General features: G+C 42.5%; 4 protein-coding genes across 5 annotated transcripts; 3 read left to right on the forward strand and 1 right to left on the reverse strand.

Moving 5' to 3' along the window:
* The first annotated feature begins 4,328 nt into the window (after nt 1-4,328).
* LOC139666815 (leukocyte elastase inhibitor-like) lies at nt 4,329-9,771 on the forward strand. The gene is made up of 7 exons (XM_071546139.1): nt 4,329-4,501; nt 4,985-5,173; nt 5,596-5,733; nt 5,825-5,942; nt 6,057-6,199; nt 6,392-6,559; nt 6,824-9,771. Exons 2-7 carry the CDS (start codon nt 5,006-5,008, stop codon nt 7,229-7,231), a joined length of 1,143 nt encoding a protein of 380 aa, XP_071402240.1. The 5' UTR covers nt 4,329-4,501; nt 4,985-5,005; the 3' UTR covers nt 7,232-9,771.
* LOC139666816 (GDP-L-fucose synthase-like) lies at nt 9,080-15,128 on the forward strand. Its single transcript, XM_071546141.1, has 10 exons — nt 9,080-9,101; nt 9,886-10,043; nt 10,163-10,277; nt 10,458-10,586; nt 10,674-10,747; nt 10,862-10,995; nt 11,133-11,264; nt 11,376-11,455; nt 14,102-14,201; nt 14,305-15,128. Exons 2-10 carry the CDS (start codon nt 9,886-9,888, stop codon nt 14,358-14,360), a joined length of 978 nt encoding a protein of 325 aa, XP_071402242.1. The 5' UTR covers nt 9,080-9,101; the 3' UTR covers nt 14,361-15,128.
* A 208-nt stretch (nt 15,129-15,336) lies between these two features.
* On the reverse strand, nt 15,337-20,270 carry bmb (brambleberry). Its single transcript, XM_071546152.1, has 13 exons — nt 20,109-20,270; nt 19,356-19,604; nt 18,999-19,127; nt 18,619-18,804; nt 18,270-18,492; nt 17,841-17,957; nt 17,548-17,727; nt 16,748-16,954; nt 16,504-16,642; nt 16,315-16,376; nt 16,044-16,171; nt 15,812-15,912; nt 15,337-15,645 (listed from the first exon to the last, which is right to left on the reverse strand). The coding sequence occupies exons 2-13, from the start codon at nt 19,602-19,604 to the stop codon at nt 15,516-15,518; spliced, it is 1,851 nt and encodes a 616-aa protein (XP_071402253.1). The 5' UTR covers nt 20,109-20,270; the 3' UTR covers nt 15,337-15,515.
* A 7-nt stretch (nt 20,271-20,277) lies between these two features.
* On the forward strand, nt 20,278-24,314 carry pycr3 (pyrroline-5-carboxylate reductase 3). Of its 2 annotated transcripts, none has more exons than XM_071546155.1 (7): nt 20,278-20,544; nt 21,662-21,755; nt 21,833-21,897; nt 22,090-22,269; nt 22,367-22,579; nt 23,181-23,273; nt 23,456-24,314. In XM_071546155.1, exons 1-7 carry the CDS (start codon nt 20,536-20,538, stop codon nt 23,660-23,662), a joined length of 861 nt encoding a protein of 286 aa, XP_071402256.1. In that variant the 5' UTR covers nt 20,278-20,535; the 3' UTR covers nt 23,663-24,314. The 2 variants fall into 2 exon arrangements, with proteins under 2 accessions (XP_071402256.1, XP_071402255.1); XM_071546154.1 differs by lacking the exon at nt 20,278-20,544 and adding an exon at nt 20,734-21,412.
* The last annotated feature ends 413 nt before the right edge of the window (nt 24,315-24,727 follow it).

Below are 24,727 nucleotides of genomic sequence, written 5' to 3' on the forward strand. Positions count from 1 at the left end.
TTTTGCTAGAGACTACTACGCTGTCTTCCTGGTTGGACTGCCCGCTGCCTGAGGCGGAGACGAAAATCCAGAAAGAGAGTTGTAGTTTCTACGAGTTGGAAATCTCTGTCGATGACGTCATTGACGGGTGAATTTTGGGGCTTCCCACAGCCGAGACACAGAGCTAGTAGACAGACATAGTGCCGTCTCATAGCATGTATTAGTGAGGACCAATATATGGAAATACGGTGTAGAAATGTTCCTTTAAAAGACCCAATCCTAATATCACTTACATCAGTTTGATCACAGTCCTGTATTCTTCTTAAAGTTCCCAGAGTCAGAACTGTCTTTGGTGAAAAGGCATTTGATTATTTTGCACCCTGGTCCTGGAACAATCTTCAGTTAAAGCTCCAGCTTGACCATTTTATTCCCCTAAATCAGTTCAAACCAATTATTCACAGTCTTATGCAAGATGTGCGCTCCTGTTTCTGATTTAAAGTGTGATTCTTTTTTTATTGAACATATTTTACTATTTTTGTATGTTTTACTGTATTTTATGTTTTATTGTGTAACCCCTGCTGCCATTTCTTGGCCAGTTCTCCCTTGGAAAAGAGATTTTGAATCTCAGTGGGACTTCCTGGTAAAATAAAGGCTAAATAAATATAGATAGGTTCACAGTATATGTCATTGTAGGTAACAGATATTACCTACGGTGACATATACTGTGAATTTACATTATAAAGATTTAAGTCAGGCTGAGAAGGTGGGTAAACTCTATTCTATAAAAAGCAAGGGTTAACTGAGTTTAGATGGGTTTAGGCTACACTACATCCCCGCATCCAAGAGACATACTGTACATTGCATATGTATATAGAATACTGTTTCTCTGTCTTAATTGGCTGGCATGTGTCTTGCTGTGTGATCGTATGTGGCTCTTACACTGCTGGCATGTTGTTAAAGAAGAGCATCTAATTTCCAACAACTTTAAACTGGTTTCACTTAAAGTGCTTAGCTAGCTGGATTGAGAAATCTGAGCAAACACGATAAGAGTCGCTGCGCAGTGATCGTCTTATGTTGGATCAAACTGAGGTGCCGGATCACTCCAGCATCAAATATGTAACACCTTATTTAGTTGCGTCTTAAGAGAGCATTAACATCTAGAGGCATGCGTTAAGATGAGATCAGTGCTGTAAACATTCAACTACAGGTGGTATCCGATGATATCTCATGAACTATTAGTACGTATTTAGCGTGCGTTCAGTCAGTCATACACACACACACACATAGATAAACATCCATGCACATGCAGACTTCCAAACACCCACTTCACCCACCACACATGAGCACTTCACTCACATTACAGAAGCTCTGTTAGAAAAGAAGTGTCTCTGTAAGGGGCAGCGATCAGTCAAACTCAGCAAACTCCATCCAACAACTCAAAGTAATGAGGACGGTTCAGGGTTGGGATCAAGTTATATTTGATCTCTCATAAATTCATGTTCAGTACAGGTAAGCTGTTAGACCTTGGCTTTACATTGACATCCACAGTGTCCCGTGTTATTTTGGAACAAACAGCTCATCATATTGCATCTGTTTACCCTCTCTCATCGAAACATTTTGAATTTTTTCCACGGCAGCACCTTATTCAGACTCCTGTATCCACTGTGGTCCCATGTATCACCAATACGCAGGCTTTAGGGGATACAGGCCTTTATTTGTTTTGTAATTTGCGCTAGGGCAGGACCCGATCTCATAAGCCGTGGTCCCTGTGAGTTTATAACCGTTAAGTGTGAGAGTGGCAGAGACGAGGGGCATGAGAGTGTCCTCCATGTGCCTGCTGGAGGACAAAGGTAAAATAAGTCAAACAATGTGAAATCCCCCCCTCCTGCTGTCTATGGCAAGCTGAACTCCTGGTACGCTTTCATCTCGCGCTCGTAAATAAGTCAGAATAACAATGATGAGATTTATGAAAGGTCAAAGAATCTTTGAGAGCAGATCTGGGCCAATCTCTCTCTCTCTCTCTCTGTGTAGTGCAACATATCGAAAATATAAGCACCCCACGACCAGATTCTCCTAAGTTCTTTTTATAGTTAAGCAATAAAAATATAACAACTGTGTCAAATTGTATCGAAGTGGTAATTACGCAGCAATACATCAGAAAAAAATGCAGCATTTTATTATTAAATGAGTGATACTCAACCTTTTTCAAATCAAGGACCCTTAATTTAGTCCACATTAGGGTCATGGACCCCCATTTGATGAGATTTTGTCTCTTGGACCCAAATCTGAGAATATTGATATGATTTTGTCCTGAATTCCACGACTATCTGTATTGTAGGTAGAGAGATAACAGTGAAACTATGATCAAAATACTCATTCTTCTACATTCTCTAATTGTGTTTACTTCATGTAAATTAAATAATGGTGAAGTTTAACAATACGTCAATTTGCTGGGAACCCCCTAGAACCCCATCAAGGACCTCTGGTGGTTTCCCGACACCACGTTGAAAACCACTGCACAGCTGCATAAGCTTCTGGCAATTACCTGTACAATAACAAGTAACTATATAACTGAGTAGCCTTTAAAGAGCGCGAGTAGCTTTCCTGCTAGAACCACATTATCCATATTGCACAAGCAGGTTTTTTCATAAGATGGCCGACATTAGGACCCAACATGGCAGTATCCACCAAGTAACCCGTTGCCCTCACTTGCCACCAGGCTAACTCCATTTCCCCGTCCACTTTCCCCTCATAAATGACATGGCTGACGAGCATGTGGAAAGGATCAGCGCCCCGTGATCATAGGCTATGCTGACAGGACGCGGAACTGGCCCTGTCAAACTGTAAGAGCTGCACACCTCGGAAAGAAGGGGACTGAGGTCGGTATGTGACTTTCACTTTCCCCCTCAGCGGGGCGTCATATGGAGGACATGCTGACCCACCAATATGGCTCTCTGTCAAACACAACTATCAGTCTTTACATCTTCAGTGGACAGGCACACGCACATGCATATACACACACAGCAACACAGTAGCACTGGCAGGCTTGTTGAGAAAGCCATAATTCCTAAATCATTCCATAATTGAAAGGTGCCATAGTGCTGTGATCATTTTATAGTATTCAGATGTGTAAAGTTCATACTGATAATCCTCAAGACAAGCGAGGAGAGAGGCCCGGTGCTGGCAGCACTTCCCTATGGCTCTCTCTAGTGGAAATAGTAGAGAAGAGATTTTAAACCCACTCTGCATGTGTGTCCATAGGGTTTGTGTCTGAATGTAATAAGTTTTGTCACTAGAACAAGAGCTACAGGGGAGAAAGTTTCTAGTTAAGTGTTAAGTCATCAGGCTTAAAGAGCAAATGTCTTTTTTGTCTTTTTTTTAGCAAATTACACACAATGTGAGATTAAAAGGTAGCAATCCTAAAAATATTGTGACAATTCTCAAAATGTCAGAATAGGCTTACTAGGCTTAAGGAAAGTGATTACACTGCTCCCCTTGCTCATCTTCTATAAAGCACAGAGACAATTAAGATCATAATAAACATGAATACCCCAGGTGTAAGAAAGAGAGGAAAGGGAGGGAGGACTTCTATAGGAGGACAGAGTGAGAAGGCAGTTACGTGACAGAGAAGTCTGGAGTCCAAGGGTCGCAATGAATCAGACATGTTTCTGGTCTTGCCGTTGCCAAGGCCACTGCTTGTGGAACTTTACTGTAAAATGAAATTGTCTATAGGACTTCAATCTGTGAGATTACATTGTCTTTAATGGTGGGTGGAGACAGGATTACATCTCTACTATAAATCACACAGGCACACCTTTCTTAGCATGAAGCATGAAGGAACACTTTGTTCCAAACCTGTTCACTCCCTTGGTAGAGACTTGTCAGATTTGCCCTACCGCCTATCTGTGTGCAAAAATCTCTCTATAGCTGTATTGTGAACCAGATCTTACACCAACTCAATTCCAGTTAGTGAGATAATCCATCAATTTCAATGGCAGCTCTGCAACTCCTAATACCCAATAATAATAATAAAAAAACTAGGCATAGACAGTCCCTAATAAAAAATATATATTCCTGTAGATAGTGTGTCTGCGGTAGGCTACTCAATGAGTTTAAAATGATCTTATTACTTTATATTTGTTTGGCATCACTATAATATCCCTAGTTTTACTGTGATATGTATTATTATTTTAGTATTATTTTTTACATTTATTGCAGGTTCCCAACATTGTGCGAATGTGCGTTTTCTTTCTGAAGCAAATGTTATTGTCACTCGACGGTAAGTTATTGCCAAACCGCGTGCACCCCACCCACTGCACTCAACAGCAGCGCAGTGCCAGTTCACAGTTCCTCAATGAGAGGCAGCAGCACATGATTTGGGACGGAAGCCAGTGTTTATCCACTTCGCCAGGACCCCGCTGCTCTCCCCCAAGGGACTTTCTCTGAGTTGTTGCTGTTTTTACGTTTTACTTTCGCTTCCCTCGTTGGCCGTGTGCTTCACTCGTTGCGGGACACAGATCAGGTAATGAAATAATATAATGGATACTTGTGATCCACACACAATAGCCTCGCATGTTCTAGCTGATCCAGAGTCGTATGCTGCCTGTCCAGTTTGCCTCCAGATTGTTCTACTTTAGCTTTGATTTTTACGGAGTCACTTCCGGGTATCGCAGCCTGTCGTAATCAAACAACTATGTTCATAAACATCATCATGCGAAAAAAATGGCTAGTTTATATGTTTCAAAATAGACCAAACTAGGCCAAAAGTATATATTGAGAGCCCAAAATATATTTGGAAATACATTTATAAGTATGTATTTGTCAACAGTGCAGGAAAATGTATTTCCAGTATTCAAAATGTGTTTTATATGAAAAAATGCATATAATTTTTTTTTTTTGTCAATTTCTGCATTTTTTTTAAACATGTCTCTAAAAATATTCTGATGCATATGTGAAATGTATCTGCATTCTGGGCTTATTTATGAATGGCATTTGTGTTTTACAGGAAGACCATACATCAGCAGCCATGGCCACCCTCAGCAGTTCAAACACAGTTTTTGCCTTAGAGCTGTTCCGTACTCTGAGCCAAGCCAACCCCGGCGGGAACGTCTTCATCTCCCCCCTGAGCATCAGCTCGGCCCTGGCCATGGTCTACCTGGGAGCTAAAGGAGACACTGCCACCCAGATGGCAAAGGTAAGGACTCTCTCTCTATCTCTCTCTCTTCTCCCATCAGTGTAGCGCACCTGTTCTTTGCCTCACGTATAGGCTATAGGCCCAGGTCTCTGTCTGAGTGCAAACATCATTGGGTGAAGGGCGTGTCGCGAGAGAAGAGATGACTAAGTGTAATGACACCTGTACTTTGACCTCACTACCTGCCTCTGGAAGATATAGCATGTATGTTACAAAAGGAGAGGGTTGTAAAAAAAAAATGGCAGTTGCACACAGAACAATGGATTCAATCTACCTCTGAAAGTCTGAATCTATGGAGCTTCATTCAAGCTCACTGTAATCTCCTTGCCCTCTTGCATTCACCCTCATCTTCACTATCTGTAATACCACAATTATTTGTTTTAGGGAGATTGATAATGAACTCTGTTGCTCTGCATTGCGTACAGGCCCTCTCATTCAGCTTGGATGAGGACGTCCACACAGCCTTCCAGACGCTCAGTGCTGATGTCAACTCGCCATCTGCCTCATATATCCTCAAACTAGCCAACCGCCTTTATGGAGAAAATACTTTCAACTTCCTCCCGGTGAGTTTTTTTTTTCACCCAATCTGCTCATCGCGAAAGATACAGTCCCTCTGATTGTGTGGATTCATAAGACGTCCGCTGTTTCCCGCAGGACTTCCTAAAAGCCACACAGAAGTTCTACCATGCGGACCTGAAGGCCGTCAACTTCATGGGGGCTCCAGAGGAGTGCAGAGTGGACATCAACACCTGGGTGGAGCAGCAGACGGAGAGTAAGAATATCCAGCTTAACCAGACACAAAATGGATTCCTGTGATGCGTACAGCCGGATAATGTTCTGTGTGAGTCGGTGTTCAGTGGTCGGTTTGTCTGTCGTTTCCTTTCAGATAAGATAAAAGATCTGCTGAAGCCAGGCACGGTCAGTACTATGACGAGAATGGCTCTGGTCAATGCCATCTACTTCAAAGGAAACTGGATGAACCGCTTTGATGAGGCAAACACCAAAGAGATGCCATTTAAACTCAACCAGGTGAAAGCTAAGTTGAAGACTGCAGATTTGTTGATGAATATGAACTGTATGAGTTGTTGTACACAAGAGAGATAATGTTCTCACACAGATATGGACGACTTTAGCTTGAAAAATAAACCTCCAACTAGATACAGATTCAGTGCATTCTAACAAGGTCAGATCCCCTGATTGTCTGCGTTTCCTGTGTGCCAGAATGAGACCAAGCCGGTCCAGATGATGTACCAGATGAAGAAGCTGCCGTTCAACTACATCCCTGACTACAGCCTGCAGATCCTGGAGCTGCCCTACATGGAGGAGGAGCTCAGCATGTTCGTCCTGCTGCCTGAGGAGTCCGCCAACAGCCCTGACCCTCTGCTCAAGGTACGCAACCCATGAACAGCCGCCCTCTCATGAAAAGGCCCCTTTTCTGCTTTGTGTCGTTTTTATTTCAGAGTCATTTCTAACATCTGCCCAGCTAAGCATAAAGCAAATGAGACAAGACTGAGGCACTACTCAAGGATTATAGTATTCAACACGGATGCAAAGAGCTGATGTGGACCCGATTTTGAAGTACAACCTCTTATGATATGAGGTAGAGAGCTAGACTTAAACTTTGTGTGTGTGTGTGTGTGTGTGATGCTCTAGCTGGAGAAGGAGCTAACCCAGGAGAAGCTGGATGACTGGACCAACAGGGACAACATGGACATCCACTCAGAAATCCTAGTTCACCTGCCCAAGTTTAAGCTGGAGGAGCAGTATGAGCTGAACGAGCCTCTGGGCAAACTGGGCATGACGGACGTGTTCTGCGGGGCGAAGGCCGACCTGTCTGGAATGAATGGCGAGGGCGGACTCTTCCTGTCTACGGTGGCCCATAAGGCCTTTGTGGAGGTGAACGAGGAGGGGACGGAGGCGGCCGCAGCCACAGCTGGCTTGGTAGCCTTCTGCATGCTGAGCGAGGAACACTTCACAGCAGACCACCCCTTCCTCTTCTTCATAAGGCACAACAAGACCAAGTCCATCCTCTTCCTTGGCAGATTCTCCTCTCCTCAGTAGAGAAACCGGCACAGGAAGGACTAGGTTGAATTCAAATAATGAAAATTTTCAGAAAAACACCTAATTAAGGAAATGCTTTGTTCACCAGATTATACGGTGTAACCATATTTTGCTGTCTACATTGCTGTGTACATTATTATTGAAATTGTGGATATAGCTAGTCAAAAATAATAGTGAATATGCTATTGGCTTAATATAAATAATACGGTGAGCTCCAAGAGTTAGGGGCATAATACTTTTACTATAAAAAAGTAAAATATTAAACAAGAGAGACTTTGACTTTTAGTGCAGACCATCAGCTGGAATCTACAGTTTGTTTGGTATGTTATCCATACTAGAAAAAATGAATACAGCATTTATAGAGAAGAGAGTCTGGTTGAGTATTAAGTGAACATACAGTATATTGCTTGCTTTGTAGTATTTCTTATGGACTGAAAGTACTCACGCTTGAAATGTTGAAATGATCAATTAAAAACATTATCATTCCAATTATATATAATTAGAATATTAATGAATCTAAACATAAATATGTTCAAAGAGTGTCCAAAGCAAAAAAAAGAGACATTTTCATGGTAATTTGTTTAATTCAGATATTACTACTTCTTTTACAGTAGCATGTTTAATGCCCTTGCATCACTGCACTAGGCTTTGAAAAAGAATTTAGAACATGTGGAACTCAAACTCTCAGCAGAAACCAATGTAAATACAATTCTCTGAAACAGCATTCCAGTTCCAACAAATGGAATTCTTTTCAGCTGCAGGCAGGCTTTTCACTGGTGGCCTAATCTCACACAGCAGCAGTGTCCAGAGCGAGTTTTAGGCGCCAATTCCTTCATGAGCAAGCATTGATCTGCTTAGCTACATAAGTTAGCAAAAAAAGGAATAAAATGTGTTTAACAGCGAGTAAGTATAGACAGAGTACACAAACAAATCCAGTGACAAAACTCCATTCTCTCCAGAGTTTGGCTCCTTATAGAAAGTGATGGTGGTGAGGCTAAGTGGAATGAATTTCATATTTGGTCTGTTCAGGTGTTTGCTTGGGTAGACTGAGGGGGTTCCATGCCCCCCTTAATGATGTGATATCCACTCAAGCTGGGTGAACACACACATAGCCTCAGTTGTAAGTCAGTTAGCATGTGCCTTCAGAAATTTAGCTGTGCCTTTGCTTTTGTCCACTAGATTGCAGTGATAACTGTCAATGGTATGTTTTTGAGACATACAATATACAATATAGTAATAGTATTAGCCTATATGGGCCTAACATTCATCAGATGAGAAAGAAGATAAAACATTAAAACGCATTTATTTCATGGCTAGTTCAAAGAACATTTTGGTTGTGGTTTTCATCAGGGGATAGCACGCCAAACGGTGTTCTTCATGCAGCTTTGGATAAAGCCTTGAAATATGTTCGTCATGGCGGCCTTTACTTTGAAAACTATTGGCCGGAAGTGTCATTTTTACTGCTTGCTGTGATGAGAGGTCTAGAGTACGGTGATTTTGCCTTCAAAATAAAAGCTCAAATTTGTCATGCCTGGTTAAAAAATGTAGGAATTGTATCAAAATACTCTTTACTGTAAATATTGACTGAAACGAAGTTAATGTTTTATATCCTCTTATGTCCCATGAAATGCATTTTTAACCAATTTCTGATATAAAAAACAGCAACTTTTTTCATTTACTACACATACACATTCCTCCTTAAATGCATTATCTATTTTCACGTTTGTACTTTGTATTAGAAAATGAAACACCTGTTTGTCAATAAGGGTTTTATTTTGAAAGTTGTGATCGGAAGCCATCTTTTTTTTAATTCTCCCTGACTTGACACTGGCTCCGCTTCCCATCCCCACTCGCAGGTTACAGCTTGTCGGTGAGAGACTATTAATTTGTCAGCCCAAAGTTAGCATAGTATGACGGTAACAGTGCCACACTCGTAGAAAAAAAGAAACATATTAATATACTTGCTATTTTTGCAATTAGTTGTTATTCACGTAAACACTCGTTGAAACCACTAACGGTAGTTAATGACAACTATAAGCTAGCTAACATCAACTTTAGCTAACGTAGCTAGCCTGGCTGGCTTTGCTGGTACTACTGCACGAGTTGACTGCCTTAATAGGGGAGAGGCAGGTAACAATGGCAAATTGGCCTTGGGTTACCGTTGTTACACGTTTACAGTAACGTTAGTGTGTAGCAACAAATGACTGATGTACAATTTTGGGCTTGGCAGTTAAGCTAAAGTAAATTAGATAAGATAATTAGAGTTAAACTTGGCTTGATATAGCTTTCTAGATAACGCTCAGTGCCCTCACTTAATATTTTCTCTGCTGTTTAATGAAATGTGTCTGGCCCATGTTGGTGTAAAAAAAAAAAACCTGATCCAGCGGACTGAACTGCTGGATGACGTGGCATTTATCTAAGTTACCATCAGTCCTGCTTGAACAGAGCATAACAAAACTGATACACCCACCTGTAGACGTTGTCAGCAAAACATATAACACTAAGTCTGTAGGTGCAAGATTATCTACTGTTTGGTATAATAAAATGTTAGCCTCACTGCAATAATGCTCTTAATAAGAGTCTTGTGTCATTTGCATTATACTTCACTCACATGGAGGATGAAACCACCATTCTCTGTCGGTTTGTCTGTGTAGATGGATTGTTTGGGGGATCACACAGGTCCAATGAGGGTGCTGGTGACAGGAGGGTCTGGCTTGGTAGGTAGGGCCATACAGCACGTCGTCAAAGAAGAGAGGGCAGGCAGGGAGGGGGAAGAATGGATATTCCTTTCCTCCAAGGATGCTAACCTCATGTGAGAACTACTTCTACTACTGCCTTTACAACCCCAACCCACACACACACACATTTAAATTCACACAAATCAGAGACTGTCTCTGTCACTTCCTCATTCTGTGTGTGGCCCTTCTTCAGGAACATGGAGGAGACACGGGCAGCGTTTCAGAAGCATCGGCCCACCCACGTCATTCACCTAGCCGCTATGGTGGGAGGACTGTTCAAGAACATGAGGGCCAACCTGGACTTCTGGGTATGAGGAAATCACAGTGAATTAGATTCAATTATCACGAGCTTCTTTACTGCAAATGTGTTGGAAGTTCACTTTGTGCGGTAATAGAATGGTGTCTTTATCTAGTATTCTAACAATTATTTTACAGATTACAGATTTGTCATCGTTAGCTATTGATGTAGGCCTATCTATCCCCTTCAGAGGAACAATATCTACATCAATGATAACGTGCTGCAGGCAGCACATGAAGTAGGTGCGGTCAAGGTGGTGTCTTGCCTATCCACCTGCATCTTCCCCGATAAGACCACCTACCCCATCGATGAGACCATGGTAAGCGTGTGTGTTGTAGTATGCTGTTTGCTGGTCTGTATCTGTTTGGTAAATGGCAATTGACTTTCTATTATCTCTTTGCAACAGATCCACAATGGCCCACCTCATGAGTCTAACTTTGGCTATGCCTATGCAAAGAGAATGATTGATGTTCATAATAGGTATGTAAATTTACTCAGGTGTCGGTTGTGTACTGTAATGTAATGTATTTATCTGTGTATATACATGGGCACATGCGTGGGAATTGTATGCCAAATTGTGTGGATGTTTTGCAGGGCATATTTTCAGCAGCATGGACGCTGCTACACAGCTGTGATTCCCACTAATGTGTTTGGTCCCCATGACAACTTCAGCATTGACGATGGTCATGTGCTGCCAGGCCTCATACACAAAGCTTACATTGCTCAAAGTAAGTCACATTCTGATGGATAAGCAAACATAGATACTGTAGTAAAATGCATTATGGACAGGAGTATGGAGACATGGATTCATGTAAACCAGTTTCTCTTTCATGTGTGTGTTGTCATATGTTGGTTTGTTTGTTAGAGGAGGGGAAACCATTGGTGGTATGGGGCTCTGGCACTCCCAGAAGGCAGTTCATTTACTCTTTGGACCTGGCTCGCCTCTTCCTGTGGGTTCTGAGGGAGTATAATGAGGTGGATCCAATCATACTCTCTGGTGAGTTCTCATGTACAGCCAACATATTGATAGTGAAAGGTGAATTGAATTATTGGCAACTCAAAGTAAGGTGTATTGACGAAGTAATATATTGCTCTCTTCTCATGCTAGTTGGTGAGGAAGATGAGGTGTCCATCAAAGAAGCAGCAGGTGCAGTTGTGCAAGCACTGGGCTTCGAAGGTGAAGTTGTGGTATCCTTTTGATCAAGCAAGTTAATGGATGTTGTCACAGCAAGTTACTTTTGAGCTGTTGCAGCAAGCAGGCAAAAATGTGGTCATATGTCTGTTTTTTTATGCCTCTGCACCGGCGACAGCCGTGGCCGAAGGCATTATGTTTTCAGGTCGTCCGTCCCATTCCCGTGAGCGCTATATCTCAGCAACACCTTGAGGGAATTTCTTCAAATTTGGCACAAACATCCACTTGGACTCAAGGATGAACTGATTAGATTTTGGTGGTCAAAGGTCAAGGTCACTGTGACCTCACAAAAGACGTTTTTGGCCATAACTCAGAATTCACTAGAAGAATTCATAGAAGAATTCATACGCTGGGGCGCCCCGGTGGCTCACCGAGTAGAGCGCATACCACATGGGGCTCAGTCCTTCCCGCAGCGACCCGGGTTCGGATCCAGCCCGCGGTCATTTGCTGCATGTCCTCCCCTCTCTCTCTCCCATGCCTTCCTGTCTCTCTGTCACACTGGCCCTCATTTATCAATCTAACGTAGAAACCAGCGCAGATCCGAGTGCAGAAATCATCTTCCGACAGGGTTCACGTGTGATTCATGAAACGTTCGTATCTCGCCAATCACAGCGTAAGAATGATCGGGCGTTGATAAATGTGGCGGCTGAAAACAATCGTCATTTAAATATCACGCCCCTGGATATTCTCGGTTTAGAGGCCTTGCCCCTAGAGTTTACGACATGGAGATGCGTCCAAGAAGAGAAACTTCTCCGACCTCGAAATAGAAACTCTAACGTTGCAAGTCCAATTGAACCAATTAGTTCTATTTGGCAGCCTGAAAATTGGCATCAAAGGAAGTCGGAAAAATGCAGTATGGAAAGAAATCACTGCTGCGGTCAACAGCGTTGCCGTCGACAATCGAACTCCAGCTGAGGTTTGAATATTTAATTTATACATCTGTGATATGTATAGCCTATATATATAATAGTAATATAATAGCTTATATCGCAATTCTTTACATTTAGGTGAAGAAAAAATGGTCAGACCTCAAACAAGTAGGCTATCTCAAAATGAAAGTAAATTTCGTACATTTCATAAATCTGTTTCTATCAATAAAGCCTACAAATTTTTTATTTTTAAAAAATCATACGCCAATTATGACAAAATTTCACACAAATGTCTAATAGGATAAAATGATGGAGTGATGACATTTTATATCCAAAAGTTCAAAGGTAACTTCACTGTGACGTCATAATGTTTTGCTTACCACTGTAGCTGAGAAAACGATCTTGGTTCATTCTACAAAAACGGTGGAAGTGCTGTCACTTACTTTTGCAGGCACCAAAATCCTTTAAGTTGACCTAATAATCACATTAATTCTATATGTTCAATACATTTTACTGGACAACTATTTATGCTGTAGCCTAATTGTTTAGAAAAAGAGAGTTGTGTTAGGATTACTGGGTTGACAGCTTTTATTTAGTTTCTTTGGAAAAATTAGACGTGATTTTTAAAAATATAGGCTCTATTGTTAGAAAAAAATGTAACATATTTATTGAGCACAAACAGTCTTTCTATAGTTCACGGTTCTCATGGTTCTCAGCTGCTTGAAATATGTCTTAGTGATCAGCGGCCAAATTGAACACACGTATGTCTTTTAACATGTTCAGGTACATGACTGTAATTTAATTTGCAAATAAAAAAATGACAAAACTATATTGGCTGGCTAATTAGCTTTGCCAAGATGGCAAGATCCAGGCAGACAAACAAACCATATGGCTTTAGCATACACTGATCCAGCGCAATCTAGATAACAACAACTAACAGCAACTAACATGATACATCTTACATAGTCTACACGTATTAACATAGTATTTTTTAGTATTATTCACAGACAGCATGTTGAGACTGCTGACCTCCAAGCCTTTATGCCACCACCCCAGCACACCACTGTGAAGAACAGAGCACTGGCTACTACAGACTGATAGAAGATCTGCAGGAGCCTGTTGCACACACTGAAGGATTCTCGAAGTCTCGAAGAACAGTCTGCTCTGTCCCTTCCTGAAGAGGGCTTCAGTGTTGCGAGTCCAGTCCAGTTTTTTATTGATTTGGACCCCAAGATACTTGTATGAGTCCACCCTCTTCACTTCCTCTCCCTGGATGACAACCAGGACAGGGGGCCTCCTGTTCCTCTGGTAGTCCACCACAAGCTCATTGGTTTTGCTGATATTGAGCTTCAGATGATTGTCGTTGCACCATGTGATGAAGCTCTCTATCAGTCCTCTGTACTCCTCTGTAAAAATAGTCTCTAAGTGAAGACAGCATGTTTCTCACTGGAAATTATTCACTGGAATCATACATGTCAGTACAGTGATAACTTCCATTTAATAACCTTTATTAAATTCCTTCAAAGTTTTCACTGCATATATTTTATGAGTCTGGACAGACATGGATGTAAACTGCAACTTGACTTGTTGGCTGAGGCATACAACCGTGAGGCGGTTATTTCTAGTTTTTTTTTTTTTTACCAGAGGTGACAACCAACTTTTGTAAAAAAAACAAAACTGAGTATTGCACAGCTTCAGCTGCTTGCAGTAGTTATTCACAATACTGCCAATTGTCTCATTAGCCATGTGATTTCCTTGACCTCTGACCTCCAGTTTGACACCAGTAAAGCAGACGGCCAGTTCAAGAAGACGGCCAGCAACGCAAAGCTGCTCCGCTACCTGCCAAACTTCACCTTTACGCCCTTTAACCAAGGTGCAGTTGCCTCATTAAATGTCTCTGTTTATGTATGTGCATGCATGTGTGAAATTTACATCTGCTGTATGCTGTCACTGATTCTTATTTTTCTCATCTACAGCTTTGAAGGACACCTGTGATTGGTTTGTCGCAAACTATGACACAGCTCGCAAGTGAAGTCTGCCAAACAAGTTGGCAAAATCTTAGTCCAGCCACTGTTTGCTCAGTGAGGAGCAAGAATAGAAAGGGGTGTTGGTAGAGGTAGTGAGGGGTGAAGATGGTTCATCCACCCAGGCAGAATGCAGTTTACTGTAAATTAAGTCTGTCGGTGTGATCATGATTGCGTCACTCATATCTATGCACTGAAAGTGTGTGAACAGTGTGAGCTCAACAGTATGTCTCACCACTCTTGAATCGTCTGCAACACCATGCAGACCAAACTTTGTTGTTACAGACTTGCTTATAGTTTCTGTGGTTGAATGGTTGTTACATCAGTGTGACGTCAATTTAATCTGCCCCAGTGGTACAACTTAAATCAGTACAGTAGAACTTAACCCACCTTCAGCTATCTGAGCTGTTTAACTATGTGTGGGCATAATAAAATGTGTCATTGTGAGGATGTATTTTATGAATTTTGCTTACTATGCTCGTGTTAAACAATTCAGTTGTAAATCAGTTGCTTCTTGATCGAGGAGCTGGCACACACAATCTTCTGTCCTGTATTCAGCAGTTCAACATTTCACTAGTCTGAATGACCTTCATTCTTGAAGGGTTTGGATTTGTTAGTGTTAATTAATGTAGCCTAGATTCACTTTATTGAATGAACACAATGATTTGTTTCTCTTGGTTTTGGTACATGCTGCTGTTTAACTGGTGGCTTGGCATATTTAACTATTTTATGAAATGGGCTCAGTATTAGCACTGAACAAAATAAATGTTTTTATACCTGTCATGGCATCTTGACTTGAAATCCTGAGTTTTGTTGGCTTTTGTGTGACTTCACAGGCAGTAAAATGCAGTAAGACCAAGTCTAGTGAATCAATTTGCAACCTTGGGGACTACCACTGCCATTTGTATACATGTACAGACAGCCTCATTCATAGAGAAAGAAATAATTTATTAATTAAAAAATGTAACACTAAAACATGTTGCTAAAAAAAAGTAAAAATACATAATTGTAGTGTCTATTTTACCCAATTTCATCTTAAACTTATAGCAAAAATGTTGGGCAGAAGTTCATACATAAACACAATCACACACACGGTTGCAGAGACAGACCTCTAGCAATAAAACTTGAGCAAGCAATATAATAAAGTGGGTAAAATTGGAGTTTCAGGGGTTGATGTAGGAGGTGTAGCCCCCTTCATGGACTCGACAGTACTCCTGTCCCACCACGGCTCTCTTCTTACAAGCCTTCCCCGTCTTTGTGATACCACAGCACAACTGACGGCCTGACACCGAGCTACCATGGGGAAGATGAAGGGAGAGACAAAATGAAAATGTCAAGAAAAAAAACATAGAAGTGCCAACTTGGAAAAAATACAACAATAAGGACATACAAGTATATCAAGTTTAACTTGTTTGATAAAGGTCAGATCTGAGAAAACAGAAAAGTTTACAACACTGACCTGTTGCTGGCTAGTGACAGATTTGGACTCGCACTTCTTGAGTCATTCACTGCATCAAAAACACCTCCCAGGTTCCTCAGAGGAATATCATCAATGAAAGCCTAAACATAATAATACCACATTAAATTAGTGACGACACAAACTACTGAAAATATATTCACAACTGATAAATGCCATTCCACTGGATCTCTCCAGTTATAGTCACCCATGACCTTCACTTCCATGTGCTCACCGCTGAAAGCCTTGGCCGTGCTATGAGCCTGGGAGTTGATTGATTGGGTGTGCCCAGTATCGGCACAAACCTGGCCTCTGGCACTGGGTGGCTGTGGGAGGGAGACAGTGCCGATATGCACGGGTCACCTGTATGCAACAATATGAAATATGAAAGCAAAGAGATGTGAGTAGTGGAATTTAGGCAAACCTGATTTCTATCAGAAATGCATTGCTTTTCCATTGGAGAGAATTTCTACAATCCGTCACCGTTAATGATATGCATTCCTCACCAGGCATGAAGCTGTCCTGATTCAGCAGGTCCTCTTGCTCCATGGAGCCGTCCAGTTCATCTCTGAAGATAAAGAATAGGACACACACACTACATCAAATAAAGCAACAAGCATTTTTGGGCCACTAACCAGTTACTGCCACAATCCTTGGGGTTCTTTGTGACACTGGTGAGGCATTTGCAGACTCACCTCTGTGGTGTAGAGGAGCAGTATGGAACATGCTGCTTCTCTGGTTCCACAATTTCGCTGGGGGCCAGTGCGGGCAGGCTGGCCGACTTTCCTCTGATCTGGGAGCATGCCCACAACAGCTGATTCACAAACCAATAACCTGTACACACATATTACAAAAATACAGAATGAAAACAACCTTATGACACAAAGAGAGCTGATTGTATGATACATCGTACACCTGTAAGCAGCTTCAAGTCCGTACCCAGAGAGAGAGTGAGCAGCAGCAGGCTGAGGCCGGTGAGATCCAGTGCAGGCTGCTGGTTGACCTCAGCCACTGCATTAAGGGGCACAGTGAGCAGCAGCATGGCTCGGGAGAAAATTGGACAGCGCAGAAACGTCAACAGGACTGCACACAGTAGGAAATAGCCTGTATGTGCAATACATGTCCACATGGCGGCCAGGCTCAGACCTGTTATCAGAGAAGAACAGGGGAAACTGTCATAAATCCATACTGAAAATATAAGTCTATTCCAGGTTGATTAGAGCACAGTCAGGTGGCCAGGTTGACTATTGTGTCAAATAATTACCCCGGCACTGTGAGATCTGGGGTAATTTACAGCTAAATGCGCAATAGTCTTGAAATTCTGTGCCTTTGTTCTGCACTCAGAGGTGCAACATGGAATAGCCAAGACCAGCTCTTCCTATTTCTTTCAAAGTCCCCATGAAATGAACTCCCATTACTTTTCCTTACTGGAAAACCGAGTATCTTTCATGGTGACCTCATGCTGCACTAGTAGGCGTAAATATACATTTCTAACTAATAAAACTAGCAGATTTGTTAACAGTCCCGCCCCGCCCCGCCCCACCCCTCCTCACCCCTCCCATCAAATAAAACTGCCTTTCTCTCCCAGACTCATATTCCATTGGTTTAGACTTTTCAATGATTGCTTACTGCAGTATGTCCCACTCCAACATCCTGTTTTAACATGAAATGCATCAAATCAAGGAAGTAAAGATGCCATTTCATGGGGTCTTTAAAATATATGTGGGTCTGAGTCTCACCTGCCCAGCCCAGGTAGCCCTGGATCATGTGAAGCCTGTCCTCTATACGGGTCTGCATGTTATCAAGGTAGTGCAGCATGACTCCCAGGGTGCCATTCATGCGCTCCAGTTTGCTCATCAGGTCAGAGTAGTACTGTGCTGTCTGGTCCTGGTATTGGAGAAACCCTAACATACTATGGTCTGAGGCAACCATGGGCACAGGGGGAAAAAAGAGCAGAGGAATGGACAGTGTTGATATGAACTAGAAATGTAATTGTGACAAATTTAGATTTAGGATACACTATTCTGGTTACCAATTTTTTGGTAGATGTCCTGTGCTCGGTGTCTGACATCTGCAAGGTCTTCAATAATAGCCTTGTGACTGTCCTGCACCTCAGACCCTTGGCTCTTCAAATGCTCACTCACATTCTCTACAGGAAGACAGAAGCAGACAGCAGGTACAGCACATTACTTCACACACGACTGTGACTGTGAAAGTGGGATAACAGGTAATACTAGTGTTGATTGAGAAGTATAAAGCATATCCAATTCCAAAAATGTAACCACAGCTGTGCACAGCACAAATACAACCACCTGTTTTGGTATGCCGATTCATACAGGCACAACTCAATCAGCACTGTACTTGTCAAAGCTCATCTATAAACAATAGTACCAATACTAGGGGAAAGGAATACAAAAGGAGAATATTTTGAAGTGTGATGTTGAGCAAAATACATTCTCACCCATTCTCTTTGTAATGCCGTGAATGAGCTGAGCCACCAGCTCCTGTCCAGAGGCGATGAGGGCCTTTTCCTGGCCCAGCCGCTCCAGGTTGGTCGTCAGGGAATTCTCCATCTGCTCCTGGCCTTCCCACAGTTTCCCCTGCTGGGCTTGCAAAGCACTGTGGCCCTGAAGCAGCTTGTCCAACGAGGCTGCAGTCAGCTCCCTCAGTTCCAGTTGGCCCTCCTGTTATAAAGCACCATGGTCAAGGCCAAATGAACTGTGAACCATCACCAGCACAGGATCTGACCCTGGCACCCCCATTGCATACTGCCCCGCTAAAACTGAAAAAGGCAAAACTAAAAACTCTACCTTGAGGTCTTTCATTGCATCCAGTTGGCTGGTGGCTGTGGAGATGAGAGCATTGACTGTGAGCTCCGCCCTGCGGCGGAAGTGCTGCTGGCGAGTTGCGTAGCACACAGAGCGAGCTCGGTTGCTCACTATGTGGTATGCATTCCATGTGTCCGAGTCCATGTCTTCTGTGCACTGCTTTATAGTCTGAAACATAAAAATGACGACTTTAACATAAGAAGCTCCACCAAGACCAAAAACACACAGATACACCATTTTAAATATCACAGCTTTGGTGTGATTTTAAGATTTTTTTTTAAACCCTCACATTTTACCCCTGTTTTGTTCCTAAGTAACCACTACCTTCATTGTTTGGATTTCTTGAATTTCTGAAAGCTTACCATTTCCTCTGTACAAGTGTAGGCCCTGCGCCCCTCAACCTCTGCCTGGCAGTTGAATAGGACCACTCCAAGTTTGGCAAGCTGCTCTTCTGATAGACCTTCACAGGTCGACTTCAGCTGAGCAACCACCTGGGACAGAACAGAAGGCTGTATTAGATGTTTCAGCACACAACCTGTGCAGGTGTACCGAAGCTGCTTTGGGGCAGCAGTGAGGGTGATGGTGAAAACTGCTATTGTGTGCAATTTGATATCAAAAAGGTGAGACATTAAGTATTTTTCCCCTTTAAAAAAAAAAAGCTCTACAGACTGATTTACAAGGCTGGGTGCACTAAAAAGCAATGACAGTGTCTATTTTACCCTGTAATGACAGCTGTCCAGGGGGCTGAGCTCCATCTGCTTTGCCTCAGCCAAGAACTTCTCATCAGCAACAGTCATCTCAAATGGAGGGGCATCTCTTGCAGGACGTCCTGGAGTTGCTGGTGGTGGGACTGCTGGAGGGGCCTCTGTTCGCTTCAGCCAGTCAAATAACCCACTGACTGCAGGGTACTGGGAGGCCAGCATGACCGTCAGCAGTAAAGACAGGCGACGGATCAGGAGCCGGGCCATCTCGAGGGAAATTTCAGAAAATAATGAGCACAAATGAATCACGTGTGTCATGAATACAGCTATAACTAGCAGGACAAGATGCAAGATAGTTAAACTGGACACATACAAAAAAGTCACCGGATAGCTAGTCCACATAAACAGACCTAGTAGCCTTGAGCGCAGACCAGCATGAGGCTTTGCCCAGGCATGTCTGCACCAAGCAAGGCGCTCGTGACAGACACACAGCAGCTACTGCAGGCTACCGAGGGACCGTACACACACTATTAAAATATAATACATGGCTACTAAGAATTAGCCTTGCATATATTTTGTGAAAACGCAAAACAAAAAAATGGGATGCAAGAAACGCATTTCACAACATCACTGACAATCAAAAGCTATCACAATACACCTAACGCTAACTTGTTACAGCTATAAGTGGAGGTAAAATAATTAAAAATGAATATATAATGCCGCGTACGCTTCAGTAAATGCGCAATTTTAAACATTTCCACAAATAAATACCTTTTTTAAGCGTCAATTCTGAAGAATAGCTGGTAGTATGCAGAAGATCAGAATCCCAGACTCACACGCACAGCTGATGGGAATGACAGTTAAATTTTTCTCCTCCCCAACTTCTCCGCCCTATCTATTGATACGGCAAGGATGCAACCAATGGCATTACTTACATTTTTGGGGGCGGATATGGGATGTGTTCGATTCAAGTCACAGCTGAAACGGAAAGGGGGGTTGTAAAATAGGTCGCTGAAGTGCATGGAGGTACTGGAGACGCCGCCTACCTGGTGCAGCAGCGAGTACAAACCAATCGGACCAATAGTTTACGGACGGCCAGCTGGTTTGTGGATGCGCCGGTGCATCCGACTTGACAGACCGGCAGATAGTTGAAATTAACCTGCAATCTGATCTGTGCAAAACTTCGGACAAATCTTAAATGTATCAGGTGAATAAATATCCTATTATCGACGTTAACGTTAGCCGCTTTTTGTTCACTGTATCGTGTGACATCGTGTTTGTTACACTCTGGGTTACTTTATGGTTGCCCAGTCAACAAGCAACACGTGCATTGTGTTTCTATAATCTCTCCCTGGATTATTTTCTAGCTAACGCTAGCTAGATGCAGCAGCAGAGCTACATTTGGCTATCCAGGTGTTTAAAGAGAGGCCATTGCACTTAATCGACACTGTTTGGACGACCAGTGGGCTGAATAAAGCTAAAGTTAAAGCTAGCAACTGCACAGCTCTACCTCTGCCACATCTCAGACATGCTAGTACCTCAGTAGCAAGCTAGCTGTCTGAACAACATTTTGCTGCTGCGCTAACGTTTACTAGCCACCGAGCTAACTTGGCTGCTCTGCCACAACAATGGACGAGACTAGTATTAAGAAACAGAACTGGGACGTGAGGGAGACGGAGTTATTTCTGGAAATCCTCAAGGAGCTCGACATGAAGAAATGCCTAGACGGAAGGAAAGTTAGGAACAACAAACTCTTCAAGGTGGCGCACAGGAGAATGACAGCGGCCGGCTACCACAGATCAGTGGATCAATTAAAGATTCGTTGGAAAGTTCTCAAAAGTGCATATTACAAGTGCAAGCGGCAACCACAGTCCAACGCCCCTTCCAAAATACAGGGTTGGTGGCGTTATGAAAAAACAATGATTGCAATCATGGAATCGAGGCGTCCCTTAGTCGGAGCTGTGGTCCACTCTGATAGGAATGATGAAGTGACGGAAGACTCGGATGGAGAAGCATCTATCCTGCACTGGCCTCAGCCCTGCCCAGACAGTTCCAGTCTGAATCTGGATTTGATTGTAGGGGTGACACCGTGGATTCGGTCTAGTTTGTCATAAGACCATAATTCTGAGTTGATTCCATGATTTCTTTCATCTGTTGTCAAAATTGTTACCCCTCTCCCCCCCGCACATTCATATGCAAAACCTATACCCTAGGGAAGATGCCTCGGGGTTGTTCAAATGTAATTGCTTTCAGCTAAATGTGAGAGTGTGATTATAACATGTTGTTGATGATTCCTCTCGCCTTTGTCCCTACCCGTCTGGCAGATCAAAACAGACCCTGAGATGGACTCGCAGCTGAAGATTGGTTTTATCGGGGCAGGGAACATGGCCTATGGGATAGCGAAGGGCATCTTGTCTGGTGAGTCAGGAGGACAGGGGTGAAGCAGGGCAAAGGTGTTAAGTGAGGGAGTTTACAATCTTATGTTTCCATTATAGGAGATGTTCTTCCCATAAATGTCAAAGTGAGTGCCCCATCCTCCAGGAACTTAGGGCGCTTTCAGGTATGTTTTTCCCTCTTCTCTCCTTTTCTATTTCTATCCCCTCCATATCCCGTATTTCCCTTATACCGTCACTTTTCTCAGACAAAACAAGCTGAGCTGATATTTTGCCTCTGTGCTTGGATTCATGCTGTGTGAGCATGCCGACACAAAGGTACATGCTGTTCAATAACGTCTCTTCCAATTGCTTGTCAGGAGTTGGGGATTGCAGTCACTCACTCCAACTCAGAGCTGGTTTGTGGTTCAGATCTGGTCTTTGTGGCAGTCAAACCTCACCTGGTTCCACTTGTTCTCAGTGAGATCTCGCAATACGTCACTCAGAAACACATCATTGTGTCTGTCGCAGCCGGCGTAACGTTGGCAACATTGGAGCAGGTGAGTCCCTTAGCCCACATGTGGTCTATAAACCAAAAGCATGTTAGCTGATGGATGAGTAATCTTGTTCATTTTTTTTCCCTCTTTCAATTACAAGCTCCTGCCAGCGAATTCAGTAGTCCTCAGGCTGATGCCCAACCTCCCGTGTTTGCTCCAAGAAGGGGCTCTCCTGTTTTCAAGGGGATCCCAGGCAAAGCCCGAGGACGGAGCTCTGCTTCTCTCCTTGTTGCATCACTGTGGTTTGGTGGAGGAGGGACCTGAGTCCTGGATTGACGTCCACACAGGACTGAGTGGTAGCGGAGTCGCCTTTGTGAGTGCTCTAGGGGGGAGGAAAACCTGTTTGTTATGTCTTTTCTATTCTACTCCTCAACACAAATATGTTTATATGCAATTGATGAGAAATGGGTGAAACGAGTGGTTCTGTTTTATTGAATCATGTTGAATTTTAGGAAATGTATCCTCCATGTATTTAAAGGGGCATTAAGTAATCTATGACTTTTATCAACCTCTATCAGCAACCAAGGAATTGCAACATTATCAGGTCTCTGGCACAGTTTACAGTGGCCTGTAATGGACACAAATAAGAGTCACATTTTCACAATAGAGATGAGTAAGCAAGCTACATAGAGCAGAGATCCATGTCTGTATATACTGCACTTGTCACTTGCTTTTTTGGCTTGAACAAAAAGTCTTGCGACACCTTGTAGCACTGTCCTCCATTGTTTGAAAATGTGAGTTTTGAAACCAGAAATCTCAGCAACTGGCAAAGTAATAGTTGAGTCATTTGTATTCATCAAATACCCCATGAGATCCCTGCAGATATATTATGGTCATTTTCTGCTACAGAACAGCAAAATCTTGCATATTGCCCTTTTTAATTCTGATGTCTCTGCATGTGATTCACTCCGCAGGTGTATCTGTTTGCTGAAGCACTGGCAGAAGGGGCTGTTAAGATGGGCATGCCCAGTGCTCTGGCCCACAGCATTGCATCGCAGACTATTCTGGTCAGTTTTACACTTTGTGTGCTCTTGCTTCAATGTAGCAACAACAGCCATTTTTAGTATCACTTGTTATAAGTATAAAAAATGGCTGATGTCTGCCTGTCTCAGAACTCTCAGTATAAAAGTATGATGTTTGAACCCGCCCTCATCGATCTAGTTGTCTTTTCGTTGCCCTCTTGTTGCAGGGTGCCGGCCGGTTGTTACGCGACTCAGGGAAGCATCCAGCTCAGCTTCGCTCTGAGGTGTGCACCCCAGGGGGGACAACCATCTACGGGCTTCACACCCTGGAGCAGGGTGGTGTGCGGGCAGCAACTATGAGTGCCGTGGAATCTGCCACCGAGAGAGCCAGGGAGCTCGGCCGCAAGTCGGCAGCAGCGGGATGCAGGAAATGATGGTTGCTGTTTTGCTCCTTTAATAACCACTCATTCAGACTTAAACTTGACTCAAGCGTAATGGCAAACTGACTTTGTGGCTCATGTCACCAAGGGACATACAGACAAAACTGGACTGTCATTGGTGTCATCTTTTTTTTTTTTTTTTTTTTTTTAAATGAGTGCAGTTTATACTTCTGATAATCCTTTTTTGTGACAGGAGGGATTTGTTGTGAACAGAAAGTGTACATCAGTGAACTAAGCCAACAGCACTCCCTGTCAGTACCATTGCCCTGATACTGTTTATAGCTCAATCTTAACATGCACACTGATAATAAAATAAATATTTGATCATTACAAGAATACTTGGATCAATGATCTAAAATGATATGAGTATGTGGAGTTCCACAGTATTGAACTTTAATCTGCTGATCTTAATGTATTTAAATATAATACACTACCGTCATTATAATTTTATATTTGGACAAATAAAGCATACATTTGGGGTCATTGAAGAATGGTTGTGGTTATACAGCTGTAGTTTCTTTTCCAGATGTAGTTTTTTGTCACTACTAGCTTTGTGTCACACAATGTTTAGAAAAATATTCATGATTTGCATATAATTCAAAGTGAGTAGAATATTTTTTTTTCATAAACTGTGATGTGAACTGGTTCCCTTTGTGCATTGCCTTGTTCATTTAATTTTAAGTCAACTGGAGAGTTGTATTGGATCCAATTAAAACATTGAAACTGGGTGAAACTCAGATTCTCAGTGAATGGGAATATACAAAGCAATATAAACGTATGCAGATCAAATGGGAAAATCATACCGATAGATGGGTACAGATGAAGTACATGGAGGGATCTAGTGGAGGGTAAACCCACTTGAACTCAGTTTACCCCCTTTTTATTTGTAAAATTATTTTCCAACCTCCGCTGACAGAAATCTTTATAATGTACATGAACGTTGAAGATATATATTATATATATCTTTGAAGTGTCAAACTGATAGTTATGTGGGGATATAGTCGTTAAGGAAAGCAAAAATAAATTATCTGAAACTATAATTGATTTTTGTTTATTGGA

Source organism: Centroberyx affinis, unplaced genomic scaffold (genome assembly GCF_046629955.1).
Source record: "Centroberyx affinis isolate AG114_WGS23_722 - 3 ecotype Tasmania unplaced genomic scaffold, CSIRO-AGI_Caff_v1 ptg005145l_1, whole genome shotgun sequence".
In the NCBI taxonomy this organism is placed as follows: Eukaryota; Metazoa; Chordata; class Actinopteri; order Beryciformes; family Berycidae; genus Centroberyx; species Centroberyx affinis.